This window comes from Barbus barbus, assembly GCF_936440315.1.
Source record: "Barbus barbus genome assembly, chromosome: 15".
Classification (NCBI taxonomy): domain Eukaryota; kingdom Metazoa; phylum Chordata; class Actinopteri; order Cypriniformes; family Cyprinidae; genus Barbus; species Barbus barbus.
The window spans coordinates 24,335,594-24,361,901 of record NC_136743.1 but is presented as its reverse complement, the minus strand read 5'-3'; the positions used below and the strand labels follow the sequence as shown (position 1 = coordinate 24,361,901).

Genomic DNA, 26,308 nt, shown 5'->3' with positions numbered 1-26,308 from the left:
ATGATAAAAATGCATTGATACGAATATTTTCATGATATAGAATATACGTGAATATTTTTAATTAGTTTTTAGCTAAAAATACGTACCGATTTGTAAGTTTTAAACATTGAAATACATCTAAATGGTACGTTTTAGCATCAATAAAAACGTACGTTTTGTGCTTGTAAATGTTACGTATTAATATCTATGTATAAACATGAAACCAGGCTGAAACTTCTGACATACGATTTTCTGAGCACACACATCCAAAGCACACGCACAGAAAACGGCTGTCACACGGCATGTTAGTACTAAACTAAGTTCTCTTTCATGTCTTATTGCACTTAAACTTTAAAATACACACAAGTTTATGTTTAAAACATAACATTGAGTTACAAAATGCTATCAGTTAGGGTAGAGTTTAGTAGATGATACATTGTTTTCAAACTCAACATAGCATTATCCCTTTTGAGATTGCCATTTTTTATGTACTAGATTAATACTACTTCAAATAAGCTCCTATGTAATCGTATCTTGTAGTGTAGGTACTGTTAAATAGTGGGTAGACTAACTGTAAAAAAAATAAATAAAAATCGGTAACTGTTCTATGAAGCCCATATTTATAACACATTGTAAGGGTATTTATTTTAAGGCATAATGAATGCATAATGCATTATAAAAAAATAAATAATAATAATAATAATATGTTATATAATCTTATGAATATTCATAAGAACAGTTTTAATGTATTACGTTTAAAAAAAAAAAAAGATCTCAAACAGCCATAAGATCAGATATCAGATCAGATGAATGTGTAATATGACACATTTGCTTTGAACTATTTTTTATTTTAATATCAGTTTGATTATTTTGATGGAACCCTTTAGACAGCTGTTGATAACTCTGCAACTACAGGTACATGTTAACTAGCAGTCATTGGAGTATTAGTAGTATGTCTGCTAAATATATGCTAACACTTTATTTTGATGGTTCCCCAAAAGACAAACTGACTATAATTAACTTTGCAAGTACGTCAACATTCTACCTACATGCCAATAAAAAAAGGGTACCATCAAAATAAAATGTAACCTAACATTAAAACATTGATTAAGTAGCTCTCATCAAAATTAATATTAGCCTCACAGGGAACACTCAAATAACACTCCACACCTAACCACTTACAAGATGTACTGTAGTAAAATACTATGCAGATCTTAAATAATGTCAAGATATATAGTCCATTATCAATGTAAAAGTAGATTTAATATGGTATTCATTGTGTTATAAATAATCTAAAAAGTTATAACCACAAATGTGTAAGCATTATAGTGTATTATAATTGATGTTATGATTATTTATACGACGATATAACATATTATAAGGTTGTTGTGTTTTTATAATGCATTGTGCATTCATTATAATGCCGTAAGAATACCCTTAATGTATTATAAATATGGGCTTCATAGAAAGTGTTACCAAAAAATCTTATTCAGCTGGCAGTCAAACATCTTTCCTCCCATTGTTGTATCCATGGCTTTTCAGGCAAATTTACACCACAGAGCAGCAGGCACTGATATTTATCAAGTGAGATCAGCTGAGTGGACAAGGGCATGCTGGCAGCTTTTCAAGCCACTATACCAAGCATCAGCAGACTGGGCTCGTTCCTTCACTTGATAACTATGTAGAGGAAGGAGGAGTATGTTGCCATTTTTGTCTAGGACAATGCACATTTCTTGTCTTAGATTACTTGAGCAGTAAATTGAGTTTTATGTCTATGTATACCTATACCAGCTACAGTATGTAAACCAAAGTCTAAGGATTATCCATGATTTTTCCCAAAATGGTAGCTTGAAGGTGAATTCTGCCCTACAAAGGCAGAAGACCTTAACTCGTGTCCTTAAATGTTAACATACAGTTAACATTTAAGACACTGACAGTAGACGTTCAAATACAGATAAATACAGTTTAAACATATGTACATACAACTATACAGATATACAAATGAGGATGTTTGTAGAAAAATAAAGAAAGAGATTGATAAAGTGGCATAAGGCACATGGCAGATAAGAGTGCAAACCAGTTAAATAAAACAAAACTGTGCAGATATATGTGTATATGTATAGAGTGTATATACATATATAGTGCAAGAGGAGCTTATCAGTCTGAGGACATTGTAGAAAAAAAAGAGATAAATAAAGTGGCATAAGGCACATGGCAGAATAGATAGAGTGCAAACCAGTTAAATAAAACAAAACTGTGCAATATATGTGTAGTGCAAGAAGAGCTTATCAGTCTGTTAAAGTGAGAAGAGAACAGTCTTTTTATCAGACTATCCGAAGAGGTAGTTTGCACTCAATGCTGGATGAGGTAGTGATCAGTCCACTGCTGCACAAGTAACAGGTGCTGGTCACAGTTTTTAAGTGGGTGGGTGGGGGGGTGGAAGGTCCTGGGGATGTAGGGAGCTGGGGGTGGGGGGGGGGGGGGGGGGGGTCGTAGTATCAGAGTTCAGTGTTGCATGGGGTAAAAGAGGGGAGGGAAGGGGGGGCAAGTACGGAAGGGAGTTCAGCTTCCTGACAGCCTGATGTATGAAGCTGTCCTACAGTCTGCTGGTCCTCGCCTAGACTGAAGAAGCTGTGTGTCGGGTGGGTGGGATCACCTGCAATGCGGAGGGCTTTGCGGGTGAGACGGGTGCTGTAGATGTCCTGGAGGGAGGGGAGAGAGACACCAACGATCTTCTCAGCTGCTCTCACTATGCGTTGAAGTCACTTGCGGCAGGATGCGTTGCAAGCGCCATACCACACAGTGATGCAGCTAGTTAGGATGCTCTCGATGGTGCCTCTGTAGAAGGTGCACATGATGGGGCCGGGGCTCTGGCTCTTCTAAGTTTGCGGAGGAAGTAGAGACGCTGTTGTGCTTTCTTGGCCAGTGCTACAGTGTTGTTAGTTCAGGAGAGGTCCTCTGTGATGTGCACACCCAGGAACTTGGTGCTGCTCACTCTCTCCACAGTCGCACCGTTGATGGTCAGAGGGGCATGCTGAGTGTGTACTCTCCTGAAGTCAACAACAATCTCCTTCGTCTTCTGAAAAAAATGGCTCTCGATGGTGCCTCTGTAGAAGGTGCACATGATGGGGGCCGAGGGTCTGGCTCTTCTAAGTTTGCGGAGGAAGTAGAGACGCAGCTGTGCTTTCTTGGCCAGTGCTACAGTGTTGTTAGTTCAGGAGAGGTCCTCTGTGATGTGCACACCCAGGAACTTGGTGCTGCTCACTCTCTCCACAGTCGCACCGTTGATGGTCAGAGGGGCATGCTGAGTGTGTACTCTCCTGAAGTCAACAACAATCTCCTTCGTCTTCTGAAAAAATCACCATTTACAAAATCGTTACAGTAACACCTGTATAAAATCTACTGATCATGGGCTATCTCCTCTAGGCTATTGCAAATAGTAATGTGATTGTATTAATGTTTTGTTTGTTGTTTTTTTTACGTAACAAGCAGACTATAAGTAAAACATGTGACCGTTTTGCAACCAATTTATTTGCTATGCTCGTTAACGTAAAAGAAGGCTAGACATAGCATAATTGCTTTAATATTGACTTGAATTAATTAGCCTAACCTAAAAGAACGACTTGTGGATTTATGTGGATGCCGGCAAGCAGAATAATGCTCAGAATGCTTGTGGATTAAACATCTCTGACGACATTCATCACCATTAATTGATTTTATCGGGTTACAAGAAAAGGTAGGATATGGATTTAACTGCGAACGGTTAGGGTACTGATTTTATGATTGATCATGCTACATGCTACGGCATTCGAGTCCATGCACGTCCAAGTAGAAGTGACAGCCTGGTGAATAATCTGCATTATAAAAATGAAAAAAAAAAAAAAAATCTTTAAAGATTATTCACAATTACATATTGCGGCCAAGGTATCTAGTCTTTACAGTGCTTTGTTATATAGAGCTGTTTGGTAGATCGCAATCTATCTAATTAGTTTGTCTACACCGTAATTTAAATGCGGCAGACTTTACTGGACAGTAAAAAAAACAAAGGCAGAACGCCGTATAACTCCAAGCCATAACCGTAACTTCATTTTGACGCGCAGATAAACAAATGCAGAATGCCGTAACTCAATTTGAGCATTCCAAACAAAGTGAAAGAGCAGTAACTGGTGTTATATGGTGTTCTGCCTTGGTTTCTCCGGGGCTTTTCGAAGTTACGGTTGAGACCACCCATTATTTTCTTGGAAAAACAACGAAACTGACTCAAGATACTTATGCACATGATAAAGGATAATCTGGAATGTCCCAAAAATATCAATAACTCATTTTCGACCAAAATAGAAGTTACGGCCTTTTGCCTTTGCACGGCAGAATTGTGTAAGATGATTCTTGGCTTCTAAGCTGTGCCAGTGATTCAACCAGTTGTGCATCCAAATGTTGGAAATGCTACTACAGTGTCAGAGAGTCACCACAGTCACCGCAGTCTCCACCAACGACACTCACCAGATCCCAATCCCCTGATTTCTGATCACCGCCAGCTGTCAGCACTAATCAGCAGCACTATATCCCTGCACTCCTCCCGTTCACTCACTGTCTGGTCTCAAACTTTCCATGTTAACTAACCTGACCCACTTACCCTTTGTCTACTTACCAGTTGCTCCAGTGTTCCTATCCCTGTTCTCCACCGTCTCCATGCTCCACTGTTACCTCCGGATCCCAAGGAAAAGGAAAAAGGACCTTCACACTTAGATAAGCCCCTAGAGACATTCCCATTCCCTGCCTGCTTACCTGGACATTCTGCTCATCTCATTCCCATCTGCTACTACTCAATAAACCTGTTAATTGTATTGCACTTACCTCTGTGTCCTGTGTCTATCTGCTGACATACAGTGGTCTGCCAAAATGCCAAATTTCTATGAAAAATCTTAGAGAGTGCAGACAAAAACAAACTCATAATTCAATGAAAATAATCAATGATCAAAATTATTATTTTTTTTTCCACAAGGTTATGTGTTGAAGAAGCTACGGTACCGCTTCATCACAAAGGCAAACTGAATGCGTGATAATATTTTGGTTTGTCCAGTCCAATCTGGCATGATTTTGTTAACTTTTTTCCCCTATCAAGATTCAATCAAGTGAAAAAAAAAAAATGTTGAACAAAGTTTTAATGCATTTAAATATTATGAATATTAAACATTTTCCTAGGTAGTTTATGGTTTGTTTGAATTGCAAATCGTTCATCTTACCTCTTGACATTACTTGTTGGCCAAACTTGTTGGACCGCTTTTGTAGAAGTCATATTTCAGTGCTATAGGTCCATGTTTATTTGAACACTGACACAATCTTCATAATTTTGCCTCTGTATGCCACCAGAATATAATTAAAATAAAACCAACAAAATGAAATTGAAGTGCAGATTTTAAGCTATAGAGTGTGTGCAGAATGATTAGGTAAATTGATATTCTGGTCATATTTTTGTTCCAAGAACATTTTTCCAATTCCAAACCACATCAATCTTAATAACTACTATTGATTTTGTATTTAATAATTTATAAGTGATATATAATTGTCCATGAAGTCTGAAAGTCAAAAACTCCTTATTTCAGGTGTGCAGAATTATTAGGCAGGTTTTCTTTTACATATAAAATTAGCTGAAAAAGAGATTTATGAAAAGGATGCAATACTAACACAATAATAGAATTAGCAGAATAAAGGCATAGTAGAATAGAATAAAGAATAAATAATAGAATAAAGGCATGACCATTGGGCAGCGAAAGGCTCATTGGGTCAGCACGGTCAGAAAAAATAGGTGGAGAAGAAAAGACAAGTTAACTGCAAAATAATTAATGTGAAGAATTAGGTGAGAAACAATCAGGAACCATTTAGTCTCCAGCACCATCATTTTTCAGAACTGCAACCTTCCTGGAGTCTCCACAAGTGCAATGTGTCAGGTTCTCAGAGACATTACTTGGGCAAAAAACTCTTTAAAATGACCCTCACTTAATAAGAATAACATACTGAAGTGTTGTGAAATACATGAAGACTGATTTTTATAGGCTTAATAGACAGATAAGTTGAGAGTGACACTTGAAGGACCAGCATCACATCCTCTTGTGCCACTGTTTGAAGAATTTATCTTCCAGAATCTGGAAGTAAGTTTTAGGAGCTCATTTTTAATCAATCCTGCAAGACAGACTTTTCCGGATAGGAGATGAACTAAAATGAGCTCCCAAAACTTACTGCCAGATTCTGGAAGATAAGTTCTTAGTTTCTATCAGAATTGCTAGGTTAGTTAAAAGTTTATAATGTTTCCCAGTGTGGTTCAAGTAGTGCCAAACTTATTGTTTTGTAATGTTTACGCTTTGTTTTCCCTAGCTCTTTTCAATCTCATCCCCGTCGGCTTACGGGTGGTGGCCATTCAGGGAGTCAAAGCAGGTTTCTACATCGGCATGAATGCGGAGGGCTTCCTCTACAGCTCAGTAAGATTCTCCTTTCTCAGTTTGCATGTATGTGTGTGTATATGTGGCATAATGCTGTTTTCTTTGAACTCATTTATTTTGAGAGCTCAGCCTCATTTGCTTAAAAAGTGAAAAGTACTGCATTCCTGCAGAAAATCTTACCTTTGCCATCTTGATTCAGTGGTTAAAGTTTTGCAGTGTAAAATCCAGAAAAGTGGCATCTTATAGCATGGGTTACAGTATAAGAGCACAGTTTAAGGCTGTGTTCCCTGAAGGGGTAACACTTTACAATATGGTGGCACTAATATGCATTAATTAATGCTTAACTAATGCACAGATAATCATGAGTTAATATATAACTATTGAAGAACTAAATAATTTATTAATAATTACTGCATCAGCAACTAATTTGCATTCTATATAATTCATAGGTAATCAATAAATTGTTGTGTCATATTGTATTAATTCCCTAATAACATATTATATTAAGTAATAGTGTAAATTCATGTGTTAATTATCACAATGGGTCGAAGCCATTTATTTCACATTCCAACGGCTTTAATTTATTATTAGCTAATGATTTGCAAATATATAATTGTTATGACTTTAATTGCTGAGGCGTATGACTAACTAATTTTAAATCCATAAATACAATGATATATTTTTTAACGATTAGTTAATACAGGTGCATCCCAGAAAATTTCAATATGGTGAACAAGTTTTTTCTTTGTATTTTTTTCTTGTAACTTATTTCAAAAAGTGAAACTTTCATATATTTTAGATTCATTACATGTAAAGTAAAAGAGCTTACAGCTAATGAAACTCAAAAATCAGTCTCTCCAAATATTAGAATATTTACATTTGAGTTTCAATAAATGGCCATCCATACAGTATAAATTCTGGGTATCTCTTGTTCTTTGAAACCACAATAATGGGGAAGACTGCTGGCTTGGCAATGATCCAGAAGATGATCATTGACACCCTCCACGAAGAGGGTAAGTCACAGAGGGTCATTACTGAAAGGGTTGGCTATTCAATGAGTGCTGTATCAAAGTACATTAAATGCAAAGTTGACTGGAAGGAAGAAATAGGGTAGGAAAATGTGCACAAGCAACAGAGATGACCGCAATGCTTGAGAATACTGTCAAGCAAAGCCAATTCAAACACTTGGGAGAGCTTCACAAGGAGTGAACTGAAGCTGAAGTCAGTGCATCAAGAGTCACCACGCTCAGATATATTCAGGAAAAGGGATACTAAGCCACTTTTGTAACATTTTATTAGATGGTTATTTGACTCATCACTGTCAGACCTCTGTTGTGTGTGTCTTGTGTTTCCACGTGCTCCCTGGGTTTCCATGCCCATATTCGGTTTGTTTCCTGTCCTCATCCTTTGTGATCATTAGTTAATTCAAGTCTAGTTCTGTGTTATTTATTCATTTACTCCAATTGAATTGAAGGCCCTATGTCCCATCACCCCAAACGTTGACATTTTACTCACACTACCCCCCCCCCCCCCCAAACAAACACACACACACACACACTGATTATGAGGGGGCCCCATAGCAAATTCAGCCAACACTGAGAAAGCACTAGTTTAGTAATAAATAGGCCTAGTAAAGAATAAAAAATGTCTTCTTCCTAGATGTGTTACGGTCTGTGTGGTTGTAGAAAAAGGACGAGCGGATGAAAAAAGGAGTAATGAAACAGGAATCCATTTAATAAACTTCAACTCACTTATACCATTTAATAACATTAAGAACAGACAAAAACTAGGGGAGAACTCAGGTCTTTTAAAGCAAACGGAAACAAAGGAGCAAACAAGATAATTGATTAAACAGAGGTGGACAGGATAAAGGATGATTAACTAATGACTGACAGGAGATACCAAATGAAGGCAAAACAGAACTGAAATGAAAACCGACATGTGACAGATATCACCCCCCTCCCGGTAGGTGCGTCCCGCACCGTAACAGTAACATCGGGGAGGCAGGGCGGGCACCCTGGAGGCTGGAGCAGGGTTAGGACATGGAGACAAGGGAAGCCTCCAGGGCGGGACTGGAGACTCGGGAGACCATGGCGGGACTGGAGACTCGGGAGGCCATGGCGGGACTGGAGACTCGGGAGGCCATGGTGGATCAGGAGACTCGGCATGCCATGGTGGATCAGGAGACTCGGCATGCTATGGTGGATCAGAAGACACGGGATGGCGGATCGGGGTCCTTGGGCGGCCATGGCGGGACTGGAGGTTTGGAAGGCCATGGCGGATCGGGGAGCTTTGTGGCCTTGGCCTTTGGCCTGGCCACACAGACTGAGGCTATATGGCCCCCGCCCCAAAATTTATTTGGGAACGTTCCCCTCTGGCGGCCATACTGGAGGAGCAGGTTCATGGGAACGCTCAGGAGGAACGGGCACATGAGGGTGCTCTGGAGGAGCGGACACTGGAGGGCGCTCTAGAGGAGCGGACTCTTGGGGGCGCACGGGAGGCGTGGAGCTGGACAGAACCAGCGGAGACGAAGGAGAGCTGGACGGGACCAGCGTAGACGCAGGAGGGCGCTCTTGTAGCACGGACACCTTAGGGCACTCTTGCAGAGCGGACATTCGAGGGTGCACGGGAGGCGCGGAGCTGGACAGGACCAGCGAAGACGAAGGAGAGCTGGACGGGACCAGCGGAGTCACAGGAGGGTGATCTGGTAGTGCGGACACTTGAGGGCGCTCTTGCAGCGCGGACTCTTGAGGGCGCACAGGAGGCGCGAAGCTGGATAGAACCAGCGGAGACGAAGGAGAGCTGGACGGGACCAGCGGAGACGCAGGTGGGCTGGACGGGACCAGCGGGAACTCAGGTGGGCTGGACAGGACCAGCTGAGACACGGGTGAGTACTTGCGAGGAGCAGGCACTGGAGGGCAATGGCGAGGAGCAGGCACTGGAGGGCACTTGCAAGGAGCAGGCACTGGAGGGTGCTCTTGCAGCACTAATTCCTGGGAATGCTCGGGAAGCGTTATTTTCTGGGGGCGCTCTGTCAGCATAGGGACTGGGCCTGGAGAATCGGGCACTGGAGAGACTGGCCCTGGAGAATCAGCAACTGAAGAGACTGGCTCTGGAGAATCGGGCACTGGGGATTGCTTTGGCAGAGCGGGTACAGAGAAGCGCTGGCGTGGAGCAGGCACAGGAGGAGTAATGAAACAGGAATCCATTTAATAAGCTTCAACTCACTTATACCATTTAATAACATTAAGAACAGACAAAAACTACGGGAGAACTCAGGTCTTTTAAAGCAAACGGAAACAAAGGAGCAAACAAGATAATTGATTAAACACAGGTGGACAGGATAAAGGATGATTAACTAATGACTGACAGGAGATACCAAATGAGGGCAAAACAGAACTGAAATGAAAACCGACATGTGACAAGATGCATACATAATAATTACTTTTGCAGGTGCTTTGCAGCAAGCTTTATGCGCGCACTTGAGCAAGGAATCAGCTATAATACGCAAGTATATTAATACTTATGCATGCGTAATGAGTCAAATGTTTTTTAATATTTGATTTAGGCTATTTTATCTTCTTTATTTGTGGGGGTGCTATGGGGGTGCTTTGGTCTTTCTTGGGGGTGCTGAAGGACCTGCTAGCTCCTCCGTAGCGCTGCCCATGCTCGGTATGCCACGTCCATCCCAGGAGAATGAGGAGTGGGAATGGAGCTCAGGAATTGACGCGCTTCGTCCGGTGAGTGCATTAGTTTGGTCTCGCCGTGTTTCATGACAATCTTCAGCGTAGCTGGATACTGAAGAAAGGTCTGCAGACTTGCCTCTTTCAATTCCTTCCGTATTGCACTGAAGGAACTCCGCTTCTTTGCCGTCGCGGGAGAGAAGTCGGGGAAGAAGCACAACATCGCACCGTCATTTGCTTTCACAGGACCGCGGCGTCTTGCTTCATTCAGAATCAAATTCCTGTCGTTGTAGCGTAATAGTTTGAAGAGAAACACTCGCGATTTGGAGTGATCTGTTGAAGCTCTGAAATAAAATCAATGCGTGTATTCGATCTCGATATCTCTGCCCGCAAGTGATGGGATCCAAATCGGTAGCGACCATTTCAGAAAACCGATCGGGTCATCCTTCTCGGCCTTCAAGTAGTCCCAGCAGACGGAGATTACTGTGTCTGCTGTGGTCTTGTAAATCGGTCACCTGCTGCTCGAGGGCATCCAGACGGCCAGTGTGTTCGCCGATCACTTTTTTCTGTTCTCTCATATTAAAAAATATGCTATTTGCACTTAGTATAAATAGCATTTCATTGCTATTTACACTGAGTTTAAATAGCATCTGTCTCTATTTACACTTAGTGCAAATAGCCGCAGCCTTAAAAAAATAGCTAATTAATCGCAAGCTGTTGTTTTTTTCCTGAAATCCGCATTGGTCTTTTCGCCACGATTAAATGTTTAATTTTACTTCTAAAATGCTTGTTGAACCACTTTAAATGAAATATTGTATACATGTTTAAATGGCGAAATATGTTAGGAAATAATAGGAACTGTATTTAACGGAAATAAAAGCATTTAGGCAAAGAAAGAAAGAAAGAAAGAAAAATGTCAAAGAAATGTCAAAGAAATAAAAAACGATAATGAAACAAAACTAACAACAATTATTGAAACCCTAACTGAAGTAAAGTGATAAGCTCAATGCACAGAGCCGTATTACGCCATTCAGCCCATTTCACAGCGAGTTTTTTCTGCCGTCATGCGTTAAAGCAGACATATTATAATTGAACTTGGCTTTATGGACCTGCCTTGAACTTGGTATATGAGGCTGAATCAGTGCTTAATTTGTATATTGTGAGGTCCAGGAATAAAGCGGGGTGACGGATCCGGCCAGTGTTAAGCGGTAATGAAGTATTCGCACAATCACATTGGTGGACCAACTTAAGTGATTACCAGCTTGCATCAGTTGCTTTTATAGTAGGCTATGCAAATGTACTCTAAAAATTCATGGTTATTTTATCTTTATCCTTATAACATTTATTTAAACATTTTTATTTAGTGTTTGGTTAGTTTTTGTGTAACCCAGCTCCTGGGACAGGACAGTCGCAACAATCCGGTTGTAATGAGTACAAATATTTTGCATCCTCTTCAGGTACACTCTAAAAAATCCTGGGTTAAATACAACCCAGTGCTGGGTAAACTATGGACGAACCCAACTATTGGGTTGTTTAGACCTAGCGGTTGGGTTACTGCCCAGAAGGTTGGGGTAAACATTTAAAGGTGGGGTATGTAATTTTTCAAAAACATTTTAGAAAACTGAGTCGGGGCCGAGTACCAAAACAAACTTGTAGCCAATCAGCAGTAAGGCCGTATCTACTCATGATATGGAGGAGAGAGCGTTCAATGAACAGCCGAGCTGAGCGACAGAAAGATATAGATGGAGGATAAAAAACAAAAGAGGAAAACGTCTGTGGAGCAATAAGGCAAGAAGTAGGACCCGTGTAAATATCGGATCAGCTTTCCAGTGCTGGAGAGAACTCAAGGAGCTGAAGGCCTGCGATCGGACGCCGAGGTTGCTTTGTTTCTTTTCGATAGGTGAGTAACACCGTGTCTACACCGGACACACCGTGACGCAACAGCTAAAGTCTGCCTACACTGTATGTGTGTATTTCAGACAAGAATGTAGTTGTTTAAAACTCAAATCTGCGATTTATTTATTAAAAACAGTGCCTATTTGAAAATGTGCTTCGCCGATTTCGGAGCCGTAAGCTCCACGCGATCACCGGGCGCTCAGTGCTCATGTATCCGACAAGAGGAGTATAACCTCAGCTAGTCCTTCTGACATTTGCCGCTGGCTCTGATGTCTCTGTTGTGGATAAACATAAGATATAATTTGTTTTGCGTAAATCTAATAAGTAATCTTTGGTCTTTATTCTACTGTTCTATTAATATGTTAAAATTAAAATTAAAACAGGCAATTTTTGATATAATATTTTGTTTAATTGAAATGTATGTACGTTCCCTGAACTACATTTCTGCGGCTATTAATATGTTTAAATGAAAACGAAAAGAGGCAGAGGTGTTTGATATATTTTGTCTGTAAATACAGTGAGGAAGATTGCAGCAGCCAAGGCGAGCTGACTGACGTTATTAAGTACGCTGCACTTTTTACATTTTTAAAATGTGCCACTATCCTATATTGTCTGTAAGAATTTTTAGTCATTTAAAAGGCATTCAAATTTAGTATGTTGACATATCATTTTATATATTTTGATATGTACAGGTTAAAATCAGTATGTTGTTTCAATGTTTACATAAATATAAGTGCTGTCTTGCTTTGAATAGGCCTAGTTCCCATAAGCAATCCACTATCTTGATTAGTCTGTAATTGTTAGTAATCACATGTGTGTTATGAATTCTACAAAGATGTGATGATGATGATGATGGAAGTATACTAGTTATTATGTGACTCATAGGGGTATGAAAGATAGGTGTATATCTTATAGGGCCAAAACAGTTAGGTTTGAATTTTGTAGGGCTCCCCCACTATGGGCTATGTTTTAATGTGGTTCTTGTTCATCCTTAGATATATTTAAAACTGAGTTTCGTCCTCCTTAGAATATTGCATCTTATTGTCAAAAGCTTACCTGGGCATATCTCGTGAAGCGTAAGCCCAATGTGCATATAAGGGTTATGGTTGGAGACAGGAAGCTGGCGGAAGGTTCAGATGAATGAATAGATAGATAGATAGATAGATAGATAGATAGATAGATAGATAGATAGATAGATAGATAGATAGATAGATAGATAGATAGATAGATAGATAGATAGATAGATTAAAAAAAATAATGAAAATAGATTAATAAACTGCTGGACACACCTGAAGGATGCCTTGTCTATAATTTTCCCCAAGCTGATTACTGGACTTGCGTCGTTCCGTCCGCGGGAGCTCACACTCCAGAGTCTAACTCATGAAGTCCGAACTTCCGAGGATACAAATCCGAAATTTGCGTACTTGGTATTGAGAAATTGGATTGGATTGGATTCAATTTATTGTCATTGCACATGTAGGTACAAGGCAACGAAATGCAATGAGAAGAAGAATACAGCACAACATGAGGAAAGAAAGGAGAATAAAATAATCCTCACACTATGCTCCTGAACGGGAGTACAGTGTGAGAACAGACAAAAAAAACCTCAGCATAGAGCACAGTCAATACAGGAACACACAATTTGCAGAGAGTAATCCAGTTCAGACGAACAGCCATCCGGTCTGCAGCCATTACAGCGCTAACACAGACCCGTTTTCAGACTGACGGGAAGAAGCGGCAAAGGCGTTGGATGGGGGTAGTGGGAGGTGAATGAATATCTGTATGTATGACTGTGTGTATGTGTAAGTTCGTATGCCTAGAGATCCGCCGCGCTGGCACTCCAAACAAGTTGTCTCAGTCCGCAGATTGTGGTGCGACACAGCAATTGCCATGGAAACGACCTTGGCCGGAACCCAAACGCTCGACAATCGCAAGGTGTTTGTTGAGGGGGGAGGGAAGAAAGAGCGTCTCCCTGCAGCATTCATCCGGGGAGTTAGATTCTAGAGCAACCTTGCCAAGCTGTTCTGTTGTTTTGGGAAGCCGAAAAGAAATAAGATTGTTTGGTCTTTGGGCGAACAGCTGCCTTCTAATTTCACAGCTATTCTCATTGTCCATTCTGATCTCCTTGTCCATCAATTTTCCTTTCCAAAGCCGAGAGCTTAGCCGTGATCGAATCCATATTGCGGTTAATAGTCTCTGTCTCAGAGCTGACCGCTCTGACAACTGCTTCAATCATGACGGGCAGCCTTGTGAGGTTTTGGACAGCTGTTCCCGTCTCCTTAATTCTCCGATAACTCAGGGCAACGCCTAATCCAAACAGCAGAAACCCAGTTATCATGGTTCGAATAGGTAGATGTCTTCAATGTCCTCCACGGAAAGAGCCGCCAGACACACGACCCGCCACCTCTCCCATGCGTCCATCGTGTAGCCAGCTGCGAAAGTCCCAGCAGGACACTTGGGTTCTCCCGATCCCAAACTTCTAGTCGAGAAGATGATGTCAATTGCGTTAAGAGACCAGTTGATCAGATCCATAATTTCGGTTTTGTAGAATAGTGCAGAGAGTGTCTCTTTAGTGTTAGACAAGGACAAGACGAGAGAGCAAGCAGGGGAGATAAGGGTAGGGAGGGAAAAAAAATGCGACCGCCTTCACTGAGAGCCAAACGAGAAGACTCTCTTCTTGCGCGCAGACCTAATGTTACGTGACCAGATTATTTGCCTAATCTTCTCGGTACTTTAGACAGCGATGGAAACGCAGACAGCAACAGGTCTGAGGGAAAAAAAGTTTCTGGGACATATTGTTCCAGGTAATTATGCAGTTTCACAGAACAAATCGTTGCCTGGGTTGCGTTGGCTACATGTGGGGCGGATCTATCAAAATAGGGACGAGACCCTTTTGGGGTAGGGGCGTGTTTGTTTTGGTGATTTCAAATATCAACATTGGCTTCCAGAAATCGCATACCCTGCCTTTAACCCAACTGTTGGTTGAAAACAACCCAGCATGTGTTCTGTCCAATATATACCTAGCACTGGGTTGTATTTAACCCAGCATTTTTTTAGAGTGAGTAGTTCTCACTGCTGCCGACTCACATGGCTCTGGGGGGTAAATAAAGGCCTCCTGCAGCGAATCGATGCATTTTTGTAAGAAAAATATCCATATTTAAAACTTTATAAACACTTTTTCTCATTTCTGCTGACTGTCTTAACGTGCAAGCCATTCCGGCGGATGATGTAGGATTTATATGTCGTGCACGCACCAATGAGAAGTGACAAACGCTGAAGCACGGAAGAGAGACAGCAAAACAAAATGCTGGTCGTGAATTAGTAGCACAAAACAAGGATTTGTCAAGAAAAATGTAGGAAACTAAGGAAACTTTCCTTTCTTTGCTCCTGTAAAAAAACTCACGAGACTAGCCTATCTCACAGGTATGTGCGTGACACATATGTCCTATGTCATCCGCCACAACGGCTTGCACGTATGACAGTCAGCGGAAGTGAGATAAAAATGTTTATAACATTTTAAATATGGATATTTTTTCTTACAAAAACGCATCAATTCACTACAGGAGGCCTTTATTCACCCACCGGAGCTGTATGAGGCACGTTTTATTATGGATGCGCTCGCCTTATTTGACTACATTCAATAAATAAATCCAACCATATAACACGTAGCCACATTACTCCACAGGACTCCAATGAGTGTTTGAATATCAGCCTCCCATGTTTCCTTAGTCTGGTGAATGATTGGATCAGGAGAAGTGAACTGGTGTGGGACAGTGCTTATGTCGGGCTTCAAAACGCTATAAGAATTCACAGAATTTAGACAGGCTGTCAGAGACATAACCTTAACTATAGGGATGCACTGGTATTGGGCCCGATACTGAGCACCTGTAATCGTACTTGTACTCATTAAAATGCCCAGATACCAACCGCCGATACCACACAGCATGTGATAAGTGCCATATTACGACAAAGAAACAAATACAACAGAACAACAGGCAGCAGAATGGAATTAGAGTTTAAGGATGTCTACGAAGCAGATGTATGCAGTGAATAATTAAACATTCAGTATTAATGCCTGTATAGCTGATGTGCGCGAGCTGATAAGCAAAGCTCGCTGAGTGGATTGAGCGTGCGGCAGCTCAGATGTGCGAGCTTGTCGAGTGAATATCCCTTTCTCACAGACATCACTGGAAAGTTTGTGGTTCAGTCGGATATGTCAAAAACAAGTAAATAAATCAATGCACAAGTTACTTAATGGTAGAGAGGGGGAGAGAGAGAGAGAGAGACAGAGCACGCACTTCTGCCCGCCACTGTTTGTTCCAAGGTGGCAGAGCCCGATACACCTGCAGCTCCACTCGCACCGCTGTGGGGGCTGCTGGTTCTGCCCTGGGTCCCTATCCCGCCAGTTCTGCCTCAGTCCCCAGGTCCCCCTCTAGCACACAGACCTGGTCCCCCATCCTCCCCCTGCTTCGCCCCCGCTCTGCCATCCCCCTGGTCACTCGCTTGGGAATGACTGGAAGCCGGTCCTTAGAGAGGGGGTCCTGTCATGAGTCCGGGCCCTGCGGTTCTCCCTCTCACCACCAGAGGTCGCAATCTCCCATCCTCCCGGGCTCAATTCTCCAGACTCCACTCACCTCTCACTCATTACATCCTCAGCTGTTCCCCATTGTCACAGACTATATATTCTCCTCTCACTCACCACACTGCCTGGCTTATTAATTGTAGTTGGTTGAATGCTGGTGGATGCAAGCACGTTTGTTGCTAATATTGTATCCCATTCCTGATCCTGTTTTGGAATTTCATTCTGATCTATTTTTGGTTCTGTTTGTCTGCCTTTTTGTTTATTAAATCAAAGTTTCACCTGCATTTGGACCCAGACCTTGTTTTTCCACGGTGCTCCAGTTCTTGTCATATTTTATTACCATAAACTATAGCGAATAAACTGAGATAATGTGAGAAATGTTAAAGGTGTATGAATAAATTTTGGTTTGACTGTATCTATTTGATAAATTAAGTTAACCAATTAATATTATACATACTCTTTTGTTTTCTGTACCCAATATATGAAAAATTTACAAATGCAATGAAAATATCGTTATCGGTACTCTGTATCGGCAAGTACCAAAAATAAAAGTATGGTATCTCGCGAGTACTGGAAAAAGTGGTACCGGTGCATCCCTACATAACTACCAGTCTGGCCAGAAAGTACAGCTGTCTACCCAAGATCTTCATCTGTGCCTACACTGCAGGAAACTGAGTCTGAGGTATATAGGTCCTTTTTGAATTTTAAGATGTATTAATCCAGTGACCTATGGACTCAGAAGCTTCCTACTGATTACCATATTTCTCCTTCATTATATGTATCACTCCTGAAGCCGGTCCACCCCAAATCTGAAAATGAAACCCTAACTGCCCTTGGAGGTTGACAGATTATCTGCTTACAGAGTCAAGGAAGTCATGGACTCTAGGAGAGGAGGAAGCCATAAGCAATATGTGGTGGACTGGGAAGAATATGGAGGAGAGAACATGGGTAGCAGCCAACGATATCCTAGATCCATCTTTGATCCATGACTTCTACCAATAATACCCCACCTATCCAGTACCCAGACCAAGGGGACACCCCATAATGAGAATACCAAGAAAAAAAAAAAAAAACTCATTCATCCAACCTCCAGTGGGAACCCTTGCCTAAGTAGACTTACTCCACTTTCTGTTTGTAGCACAATTATTCCATGCAGTGTTACAAGCCAACCACAAAGTATTGCCAGTTCTTACTGCCAGGCATTTCTATGTTCTGTGGATTTCATGTTTATGACCCTTTTTCAGAATCAGAATCAGAAAGAGCTTTATTGCCAAGTATGTTTGCACATTCAATGAATTTGTTTTAGTGTCACATCTTCCAGTACACAGAGAAAACAACAACACACAGATAAAAAAAAATAAGACTTTAATAAAACACACACACACACATTAATATATATATATATATATATATATATATATATATATATATAGGCCAATATTGCTAAGGCTGGCTGCACACTAGAGGATTTTAAGCCCGATTTTAAGGCCGAATTGCACCCCTGAACGATCGGGGGGTGTGGCCCGAATTGCGGCTTGTCGTAAGCGTTTTTTTTTTTTTGTCCAAAAATCTCTCGTGCATGGTGTCATTACGATTATTTATCTGCTCCCGATTGATACGGAACTCAAATGTTTGATATTTATGACTCTTGATCGTGCTGCCTCTGACGTGATACCCGCGATAGCCAACGAGAGCGAGCAAGCATCACTCACCGGATGCTGCGTGCTTCTATAATTGAAACCTGGCAGCCACAAACATGTCATGAAAGCAGAGAACATCATCCATATTCTTTTGTATACTTTGTTTTTCACTGTAAAACATAATGCCAGGAGAGCCAGCTGACAACGTCGATTGTCCTCTATTTGTTTTTCTTCTTTAGTCACGTTTGATCTCACGAGTCTCCGTGAGATCACGTCACTGTGAAATCGTTCCTACACTCTTTAAGTGTGCGGTCTCGCGGTCTGCTCGAATCATCTAGTGTGCACGTTCAGAGGATTATAAGGCTAAAAATAGGTTGAACTGTCTTCATGTCTGTGGTCTCCCATGGTTTTAAAATCAGTTAAGAATTGAAAATCGTCTAGTGTGCAGCCAGCTTAACCCACATGGCTTTACTTAGGGAAACCTAAAACACCCTAGCACCCCTAGTGGTAAGGAAGAAAACTGGCCACAAAATTTGTATTAACTGGCTCATGTCTGTTAAACCTCAAATATGACTCGTGAGATCCACTTTCCTGCAGAGTTTAGTTCCAACTTTGATCAAACTCACCCACCTGTGATTTTCTAATGATCCTGAAGACACTAATTAGCATGCTCAGGTGTGTTTGATTAAGGTTAGAACTAAACTCTGCAGGAAAGTGGATCTTGTGAGCCAGATTTGAGGATCCCTGGCCAATATGAAACAACAGGTTCTGAAAAGGTCTCTTATGGTTTGAGCCATTTCAGTTCAATTGAGTGACTTCAGAATGACCCGTCAATGTTAATATTCTCCTAGTAGCATTGCAGGGCTGCCTACACAAAACCTGCATGGGCCCAAAGGTACAAAAGTTGTTCTGGGCCCGAACGGGCTGGCCTGCACTGTCATCATTGGATTAATGTGGGCTGCTCACAGAGAGCCTGCGGTGAGCCCAAAGCTGTGGGCCTCACCTGGGCAAGCCCGCACTGGGCCTGTTTAGGTTTGGTGTGGGCTTGCCCTAACCCTCTGTGCCCGCAAAAAGCCAGCATGGGCCCCACAGGGGCATGTTTGCAGGGGTCTGTCCAGATGTTGCAGGATGAAGTGCAGTCCCATGTTGACTGCATCATCCACAGACCTGCTTGCTTGATAAGCAAACTGCAGGGGGTCTTTTTAGCGTAGTTCCACTTAGTCGCTCTAATCTCCTTATTCAGTGTGTTTCTGGCCTGATTGTATAACACTCTGTCCCCCTTCCTGTAGGCATCCTCTTTGGCCTGATGAAGATGTCTAAGTTTTGCTGTGAACCATGGCTTGTCATTGTTGAATGTTAAATGAGTCCTAGTAGGGATGTATATATCCTCAGAGATACTGATTCATGAAGTTACAGTCTCTGTGAGCTCGTCCAGATCGTTGGTGGCAACTTCAAAAACACTCCAATCAGTGAAGTCAATCTGTTTCGTTAGTCCATCTCTTTTCCATCTTTACTGCAGGTTTAGCAGATTTACGTTTTTGCCTGTAAGTCAGTATAAGATGTCAGTGGTCAGGGGATAGACCATTTTCAGGGTAAATATGAATATTTATTAGTTATAATATGCATGAACTTGTCAGACAGTATTTCTTGAGTGTAGCACTGTACGTTTTGCATAATAAAATTATCATAAATTATATTAAGACTTATTAATGCCTTGTCCACGGAAAGCCTGTGTAGGTCCCGTCAAATAAGTTACGGGTGGTCAAGTGACAGTTGCAACTTTTTGACGGGGCCTACACAGGCTTTCCGTGGACAGAGCATTTTTATGCAAATTAAGTCATTTTAATAGCTCCAATGTACATTAAACTGCTGCACAGTGTTTCCGGAGCACTCTACTGTAGGTATTACGCAATAAAATCATCTTATTAATAAAATATGACCTAATAATGCATTGTCCACAGAAAGCCTGTGGAGGTGTAACCGGTTGTACTCCACCCGTTCCGAGCGGGATTCGACCGCGGTCTCCGTCGTGGGAGGCGGGCGCTCTAACGAGGAGGCTAAAGGCCATGGCCTCTAGCGTCAGTTGCCAGAGCGCCTCTTTTTGAGATCAGGGGAGTGAGGTTTACACGCACCAGCACTTACTTGCCTACGTCTGTTACACTCATCCCCCTAAACCTCACTCCCGTCCGGGTCACGACACCAAATGTCACGGTCCTACTCCACCCGCTCTGAGCGGGATTCGAACCGCGGTCTCCGGTGTGGGAGGCGGGCGCTCTAACGAGGCTTTCCGTGGATAGACCTTTTTCAGGGTAAATGTGAATATTGATGAGTTGTAATGTACATGAACTTGTCAGACTGTGTTTCCTGAGTGCAGCACTTTAAAATTAAGCCATTTTAATAACTCCAATGTACATGAAACTGCTGGACGGTGTTTCCTGAGCACTGTACTGTTGGTATTACACAATAAAATCATCTTATTCATAAAATATGACCTAATAATGCATTGTCCACGGAAAGCCTGTGGAGGCCTCTTCACATAAGTTACGGGTGGGCATGCACCAATAGTGGTGAAATTCACCAAAATCCAACTCCAAAATCCAACATCAGCAGGTGACACCTGTAACTTATTTGACATGGATATACATGAAAATACTGGATGGTGTTTCCTGAGTGCTGTACTGCAGGTATTACTCAGTAAAATCTGTAGGTGGGACGTCCAGATCTCAGCTTTTGCACACGATATCAAGCTGAAACTTGCGTTCCTCTGCTAGTCTGGACGTGCCCTACTCGTGAGGTCACTCAAAGGGTAATTTTTTCGGAGAAGAATTTTCAAGTTTCTCCAATCTTCTTGAATATCATACCATGAGTAGGGCATTTCCAGACTAGCACAATAGCGCAGGTTTCAGCTTGATATTTTCTTGATATTAGGCTGTTCTTGGTCACATAGGCAGTCAGGGAGACAGATGGGCCTTTCGTGGTCACATAGGTTGTCAGGGGGACAAAGGAGCAGTTCACGGTCATAGAATTGGTCAGGGGGACAAATAGGCCGCTCATGGTCACAGAGGCAGTCAGGGGGACAAATAGGCCTTTCGTGGTCACATAGGCGTTCAGGGGGACAAATGGGCCTTTCGTGGTCACATAGGATGTCAGTGGGACGAACGGGCAGTTCGTGGTCACATAGGCGGTCAGGGGGACGAATAGGCCTTTCATGGTCACATAGGCGGTCAGGGGGACTAACGGGCAGTTCGTGGTCACATAGGCGGTCAGGGGGACGAACAGGCAGTTCGTGGTCACATAGGCGGTCAGGGGGACGAATAGGCCTTTCGTGGTCACATAGGCGGTCAGGGGGACGAATAGGCTGTTCGTGGTCGGAGGGCGGGGCCCGGGGCGTCGCTTAGATTGCAGGGGGAAAAAATAGGCTGTTCGTGGCCATACAGGCGGTCAGGGGGACAAATAGGCCATCCGTGGTCAGTGGGCAGGGCCCGGGGGCGGACCTTGGATGGCCAGAGGGCCAATGGGGAGCTGCCGGCACCGTAAGCGCTCCGTGGGAGGTTTAGGCCGCCCGTGGACGGCCACCCCCAACCTATTCGACGCGCCTCCCGTAGGCGGTCTGTTTTCAGGAGTCTGCCACCCTGTGGCCGACCCGCAAATTGCAACAAAAGGCGCAAAAAAACGTGAAAATTCGGCGCCGTATTAATTAGCACTGATATGGGGGGGGGGGGGGGTTCTAGATTAATTGTCCTAGAGTGGGTTGCACCATCACGGATTAATCTTAAATCTAGATTAAATCAAGGTTTATTTAATAATTCTGTTGCACCAAACTTTAAACCTTGTTTAAAAATAAGCAGGTTTACATTTAAACCATCAGTTTGATCCTGGATTTATTTTATATTTAAGATAGATTAACTTGAATTTTAAACTCAGATTTAAATCACAATTAAGGATTAACTTTATATTTACAGGTGAGGAGGTTTAAATACAATAAAGTGCATTTACAGTTACAGTATATGGCTGATTGAGCAAAGACAGAAACAGTGGGTCGTCAGGTCTCATAGAGGTGTTTATTATAAATTAAAATTAAAATTAAAGCGCACTGAGCCCGAAGATTGTGAAGGTCGTGGCAGCCTGTAGTAAACTCGCATCTGCTGAGTCCGTGATGTGAATCCGTCACGTTTCTCGGTGCATCTCGACATACGACAAAGAAAAGAAGACAGGATCGCAGCCGCAACTCTCGTTTCTCTCGGCCACTCCACACGTGTGCTGGACGACAATCAAATGGAGGGGGCGTCACTGTCATGAGTGGAGGTACTCATTCCACGAATCATGCCAGTTATTTCTCTTATCTCGGTTATTTTGTCATAAACTGTACTCCATTAATTGATACAATAAATATATTTTCCAAGATTATGAAATCCGCATATTCACTGCCTCAAAGTTTTATTACTTGCTTGATAAGCCGTTTGATCAATGGTCTCTCTACATAGTGTTTTATAAAGACGACGGACCTTTTACAAGTTTATATTTCCTTTATCGACAAAAGCAACTGATGTCAGAGACAGAGGATAAGTTATGTTAACATTGTTGCTGATTAATTACATGACGAATCCATCATGGCGGAAAAAATTAATCGTAGATGGAGGTTTTAATCGCAGGTTAGAATTCTAATCCCTGATTCGTTAATCTAAATTTAAAATTAAGTGGTGCAACACAACTCGATTTAAAATAAAACCCAGATCAACAAATCCTTGATTAGCTCTAAACTTTGCTTAATTTAATCCTTGTTGGTGCAACCCACCCTTAGTGTCAATCTTTGATTGAATTGATGATTTGATTTGTGAGTATTCCAAAAAACTATTTTCCAATGTCGTATTTCTGGACCAAGTAGGAGAATGGTGGCATCTTATTATTATGAAAAATATGCTGAAGTTGTGTGATGTCCTTTTCTGCCCATGTGCGTAAATTGAGTGGTTTCTTGTTAGCTGTAAAATTTGGGTTATTCCAAATCGGGGTGTATTTAGATGGTGCAAGAGGGGAGGTTGTGATTAGATGAAATTTCCTCCAGGCTGTCAGAGCTGCTGCTATTGTTGGCATTTTAAAACAATGATGCTTTTTGATTGTCCAATTGTAGAAGGGTAAACCTGAAGTATTAATGTCCATACAAATTGTTTGTTCAATATATAGCCATGTGCTTTCTGATGGGTTAGGGTGAATACATTTGTATGATTGGCCAGAAAGTAGTGGTAAAAATGTGATGCTTCCAGTCCTCCTTGTGTTCTTAGTTTCTGTAGGGTAGTCAATTTAATTCTTGGGGACTTGTTTTTCCAGTATAATTTGGTAATGATTTAATCTAGTGATTTAAACCATGAAAGGGTGGGTTGTGTTAGTGTCATTGTAAACAAATAGTTTAATTTAGGGAGTATAGTCATTTTAATTACTGATAGTCTGCCCATAATAGATAGTGGTAGGTTCATCCAGTGAATTCAGTGATGTCATCATGCAGCTCAGTTCAGTTTAAATAGTGTCTTTGCAATCAGGCCGACGATATCGCTGGAAATGAAGTGTCCCCAACTAAGCAAGCCAGAGGCGACAGTGGCATGGAACCAAAACTCCATCGGTGACAGAATGGAGAAAAAAACCTTGGGAGAAACCAGGCTCAGTCGGGGGCCAGTTCTCCTCTGGCCAAACGAACCAGCAGTTCAATCCCAACTGCAGCAAAGTCAGATTGTAAGGGCTCAACTGGTTCCAGTGGTCTTTCCCGATGGCTTTCTAAGTGGCGGGGTCCTCACTGGGGATCTGTGTCTGGCGCTCATCTCGGTGTCCTGGTCTCCGCTGACGTTCAGGGCTGTAGAGGTCATCTCTGGGTGCAGGTCTAATTTTGGCTAGAGTCCTCCAAGCCACATTTACCTTTGTGTATGTCACCAGACACAGATAAGAGATGCTAACTCCTGCTGACTCTCTCTCTCTCTAACCTCCACAGATCGGTGACTGTGGCTGTTTTGTAGCCTACACAGATATATAAAGTCACACTTCCCATAGTCCTTCAAGCCATAAATACAAATCCTGGCAGCCTCCCTGGGGACTCCCTAATATAACTATTTGACCTCTCTTTCTCCTTTTCCCACCTATCACGGGATGAGTTCATTCACATGTGGGTTTATTTATTTATTAATTTTATTTTTTTTAATCCTCAGGAGATGTTCACACCTGAATGTAAATTCAAGGAGTCCGTGTTTGAGAACTATTACGTTATCTACTCATCCACCATGTACCGTCAACAGGAATCGGGTCGAGCCTGGTTCCTGGGCCTCACCAAGGAGGGTCAGGTCATGAAAGGCAACCGTGTGAAGAAAACCAAACCCTCTTCACACTTTGTACCAAGACCCATTGAAGGTAATTGTATTTATTTATTTACATATAATTTGCTTTCAGTTGTTTTCCTCATGTGTCAGATCAGGACACATTTGATCACATTTAACCCTTTAACCCCCAACCCAACCACCCCTCTTAAGCAACCCCTGAATGGAATTACACAAAATAGGATATCATTTTAAAGCTTAAAATCTCAGCTTTTTACTGAATGCGCTGAGCAGTCCCTCTAAATCGAAGTGTACCCGGGGCGGTACGCCCCCCTTCCACGAAAATATTACTAATCATATTTTTCAAACCACTGCTTTGATCAACAAAAAAATGGAAATCATTTGAAAGCTTAAGAGTGTGAGCTTTACAATGCATGTTGCCACTTTTACACTGCATGTAGCATGTAGTCACTTTAACTCCAAAGTAGTGCCGAATTATTTGCTGATAAATGACAAAAAATGTTTTCATAAATTACTAAATATGTTTTTTGTGCCATGTACTCTAATATGTCAGAAACATCATACAGCTCAGATAGTCATGTGTCATATTTAATTTGAAAGGTCTCATCGAGTAGAATAAAACAAGTATAATTGTTTGGGGCTTTGACTAAAGTTGAGTGAGGCGTTAGTTCAAATTCAAAACAACAATTTCAAACCTCTCAAGGCCTGAGAGAAAGGCTACCTTGGTTCCAAATGCTGTAACTTTTAATTACTTCATCACCACAAATATCACCACAAAAGTTAATACACATACAGCACACATGTTGGGGAATGTCACCAACAATTGTTTTGTTCTCCTACCTTATTTCTTTTGTGAGATATTGAATGTCAAATAAGAATATGAAAAATTTCCCTTGACCACACAAATTTCTTACATTTACAAAGATTTTTTTCCCCTAAAAAATATAGAAATATTGGTAAAACTTTATATTACAGCACGCGATGTACCGCGTGATTAAACAGAATTTACAGCGTACCTATTTGTGACTATAGAGTACCTCCATAGTACCTACTCATAGGCATAAGGGAACAATATGCAACGTTTGGGGAATAAGGTGGTAATAACCTGTGGAATTATAAAGCATTTATACTGTAAGTATTTTATAACTAAAGGGTACCTATTCTGATATTACGTGGTATGACACACAAAGTGCAATTTTCCACGTGACCATAACTTACAGCTGTACGTAAGTGTAGGTAACTGGAAACAATGTGCAAAGTTTGGGGAATAAGGGGGTAATGACTTGGAAAATTAAAAGTATTTATACTGTTAGTATTTCATAAGTAATGCGTAACTATTCTAAGATTATGTGGTATGCATGACGTACTGCGTTTGGCAACAATATTATGATTTAGAACATGTTGCCTTATTGTAATAGCATAAAATATATGATGCAATATATTTTACACTACATACGGGGTACTTATTGTATTATTACAAAATATATCTTACATGACATTGACACAAATAGTAGGCCTATACTGTAGTATAATTTTGTAATTATAGCAAAGTTAAAAACCACCATAGTCGAGATTACTAAAGTATGGGGAAATTTTGTAATGAGTTTCTGCTATGATTTGGTTTAAAAATTGATATGAAAATTTACCTGATAAATTGCATATGGTCATCTCAGCAGCGAACCATGTCCGTTGAGGTGCAGTAGTGGAAAACTAGATTACCTGTTTCCAGCTGCTCCCAAGATATAGCATATAAATATAACATCATAATACACAT

At 41.5% G+C, this 26,308-nt stretch overlaps 1 protein-coding gene across 3 annotated transcripts in view; it reads left to right on the top strand.

Annotated features, from left to right (window-relative positions):
- LOC306881635 (fibroblast growth factor 12) overlaps positions 1 to 26,308 on the top strand; it is a gene marked incomplete at both ends in the record, with an annotated part of 124,771 nt that overhangs the window by 57,096 nt on the left and 41,367 nt on the right. For all 3 annotated transcript variants that reach the window (XM_079435813.1, XM_079435812.1, XM_079435811.1), the window contains 2 exons: positions 6,352 to 6,455; positions 24,409 to 24,607. In XM_079435813.1, coding sequence (XP_079291939.1) covers positions 6,352 to 6,455; positions 24,409 to 24,607 — 303 coding nt within the window. The remainder of the gene's footprint in view (positions 1 to 6,351; positions 6,456 to 24,408; positions 24,608 to 26,308) is intronic.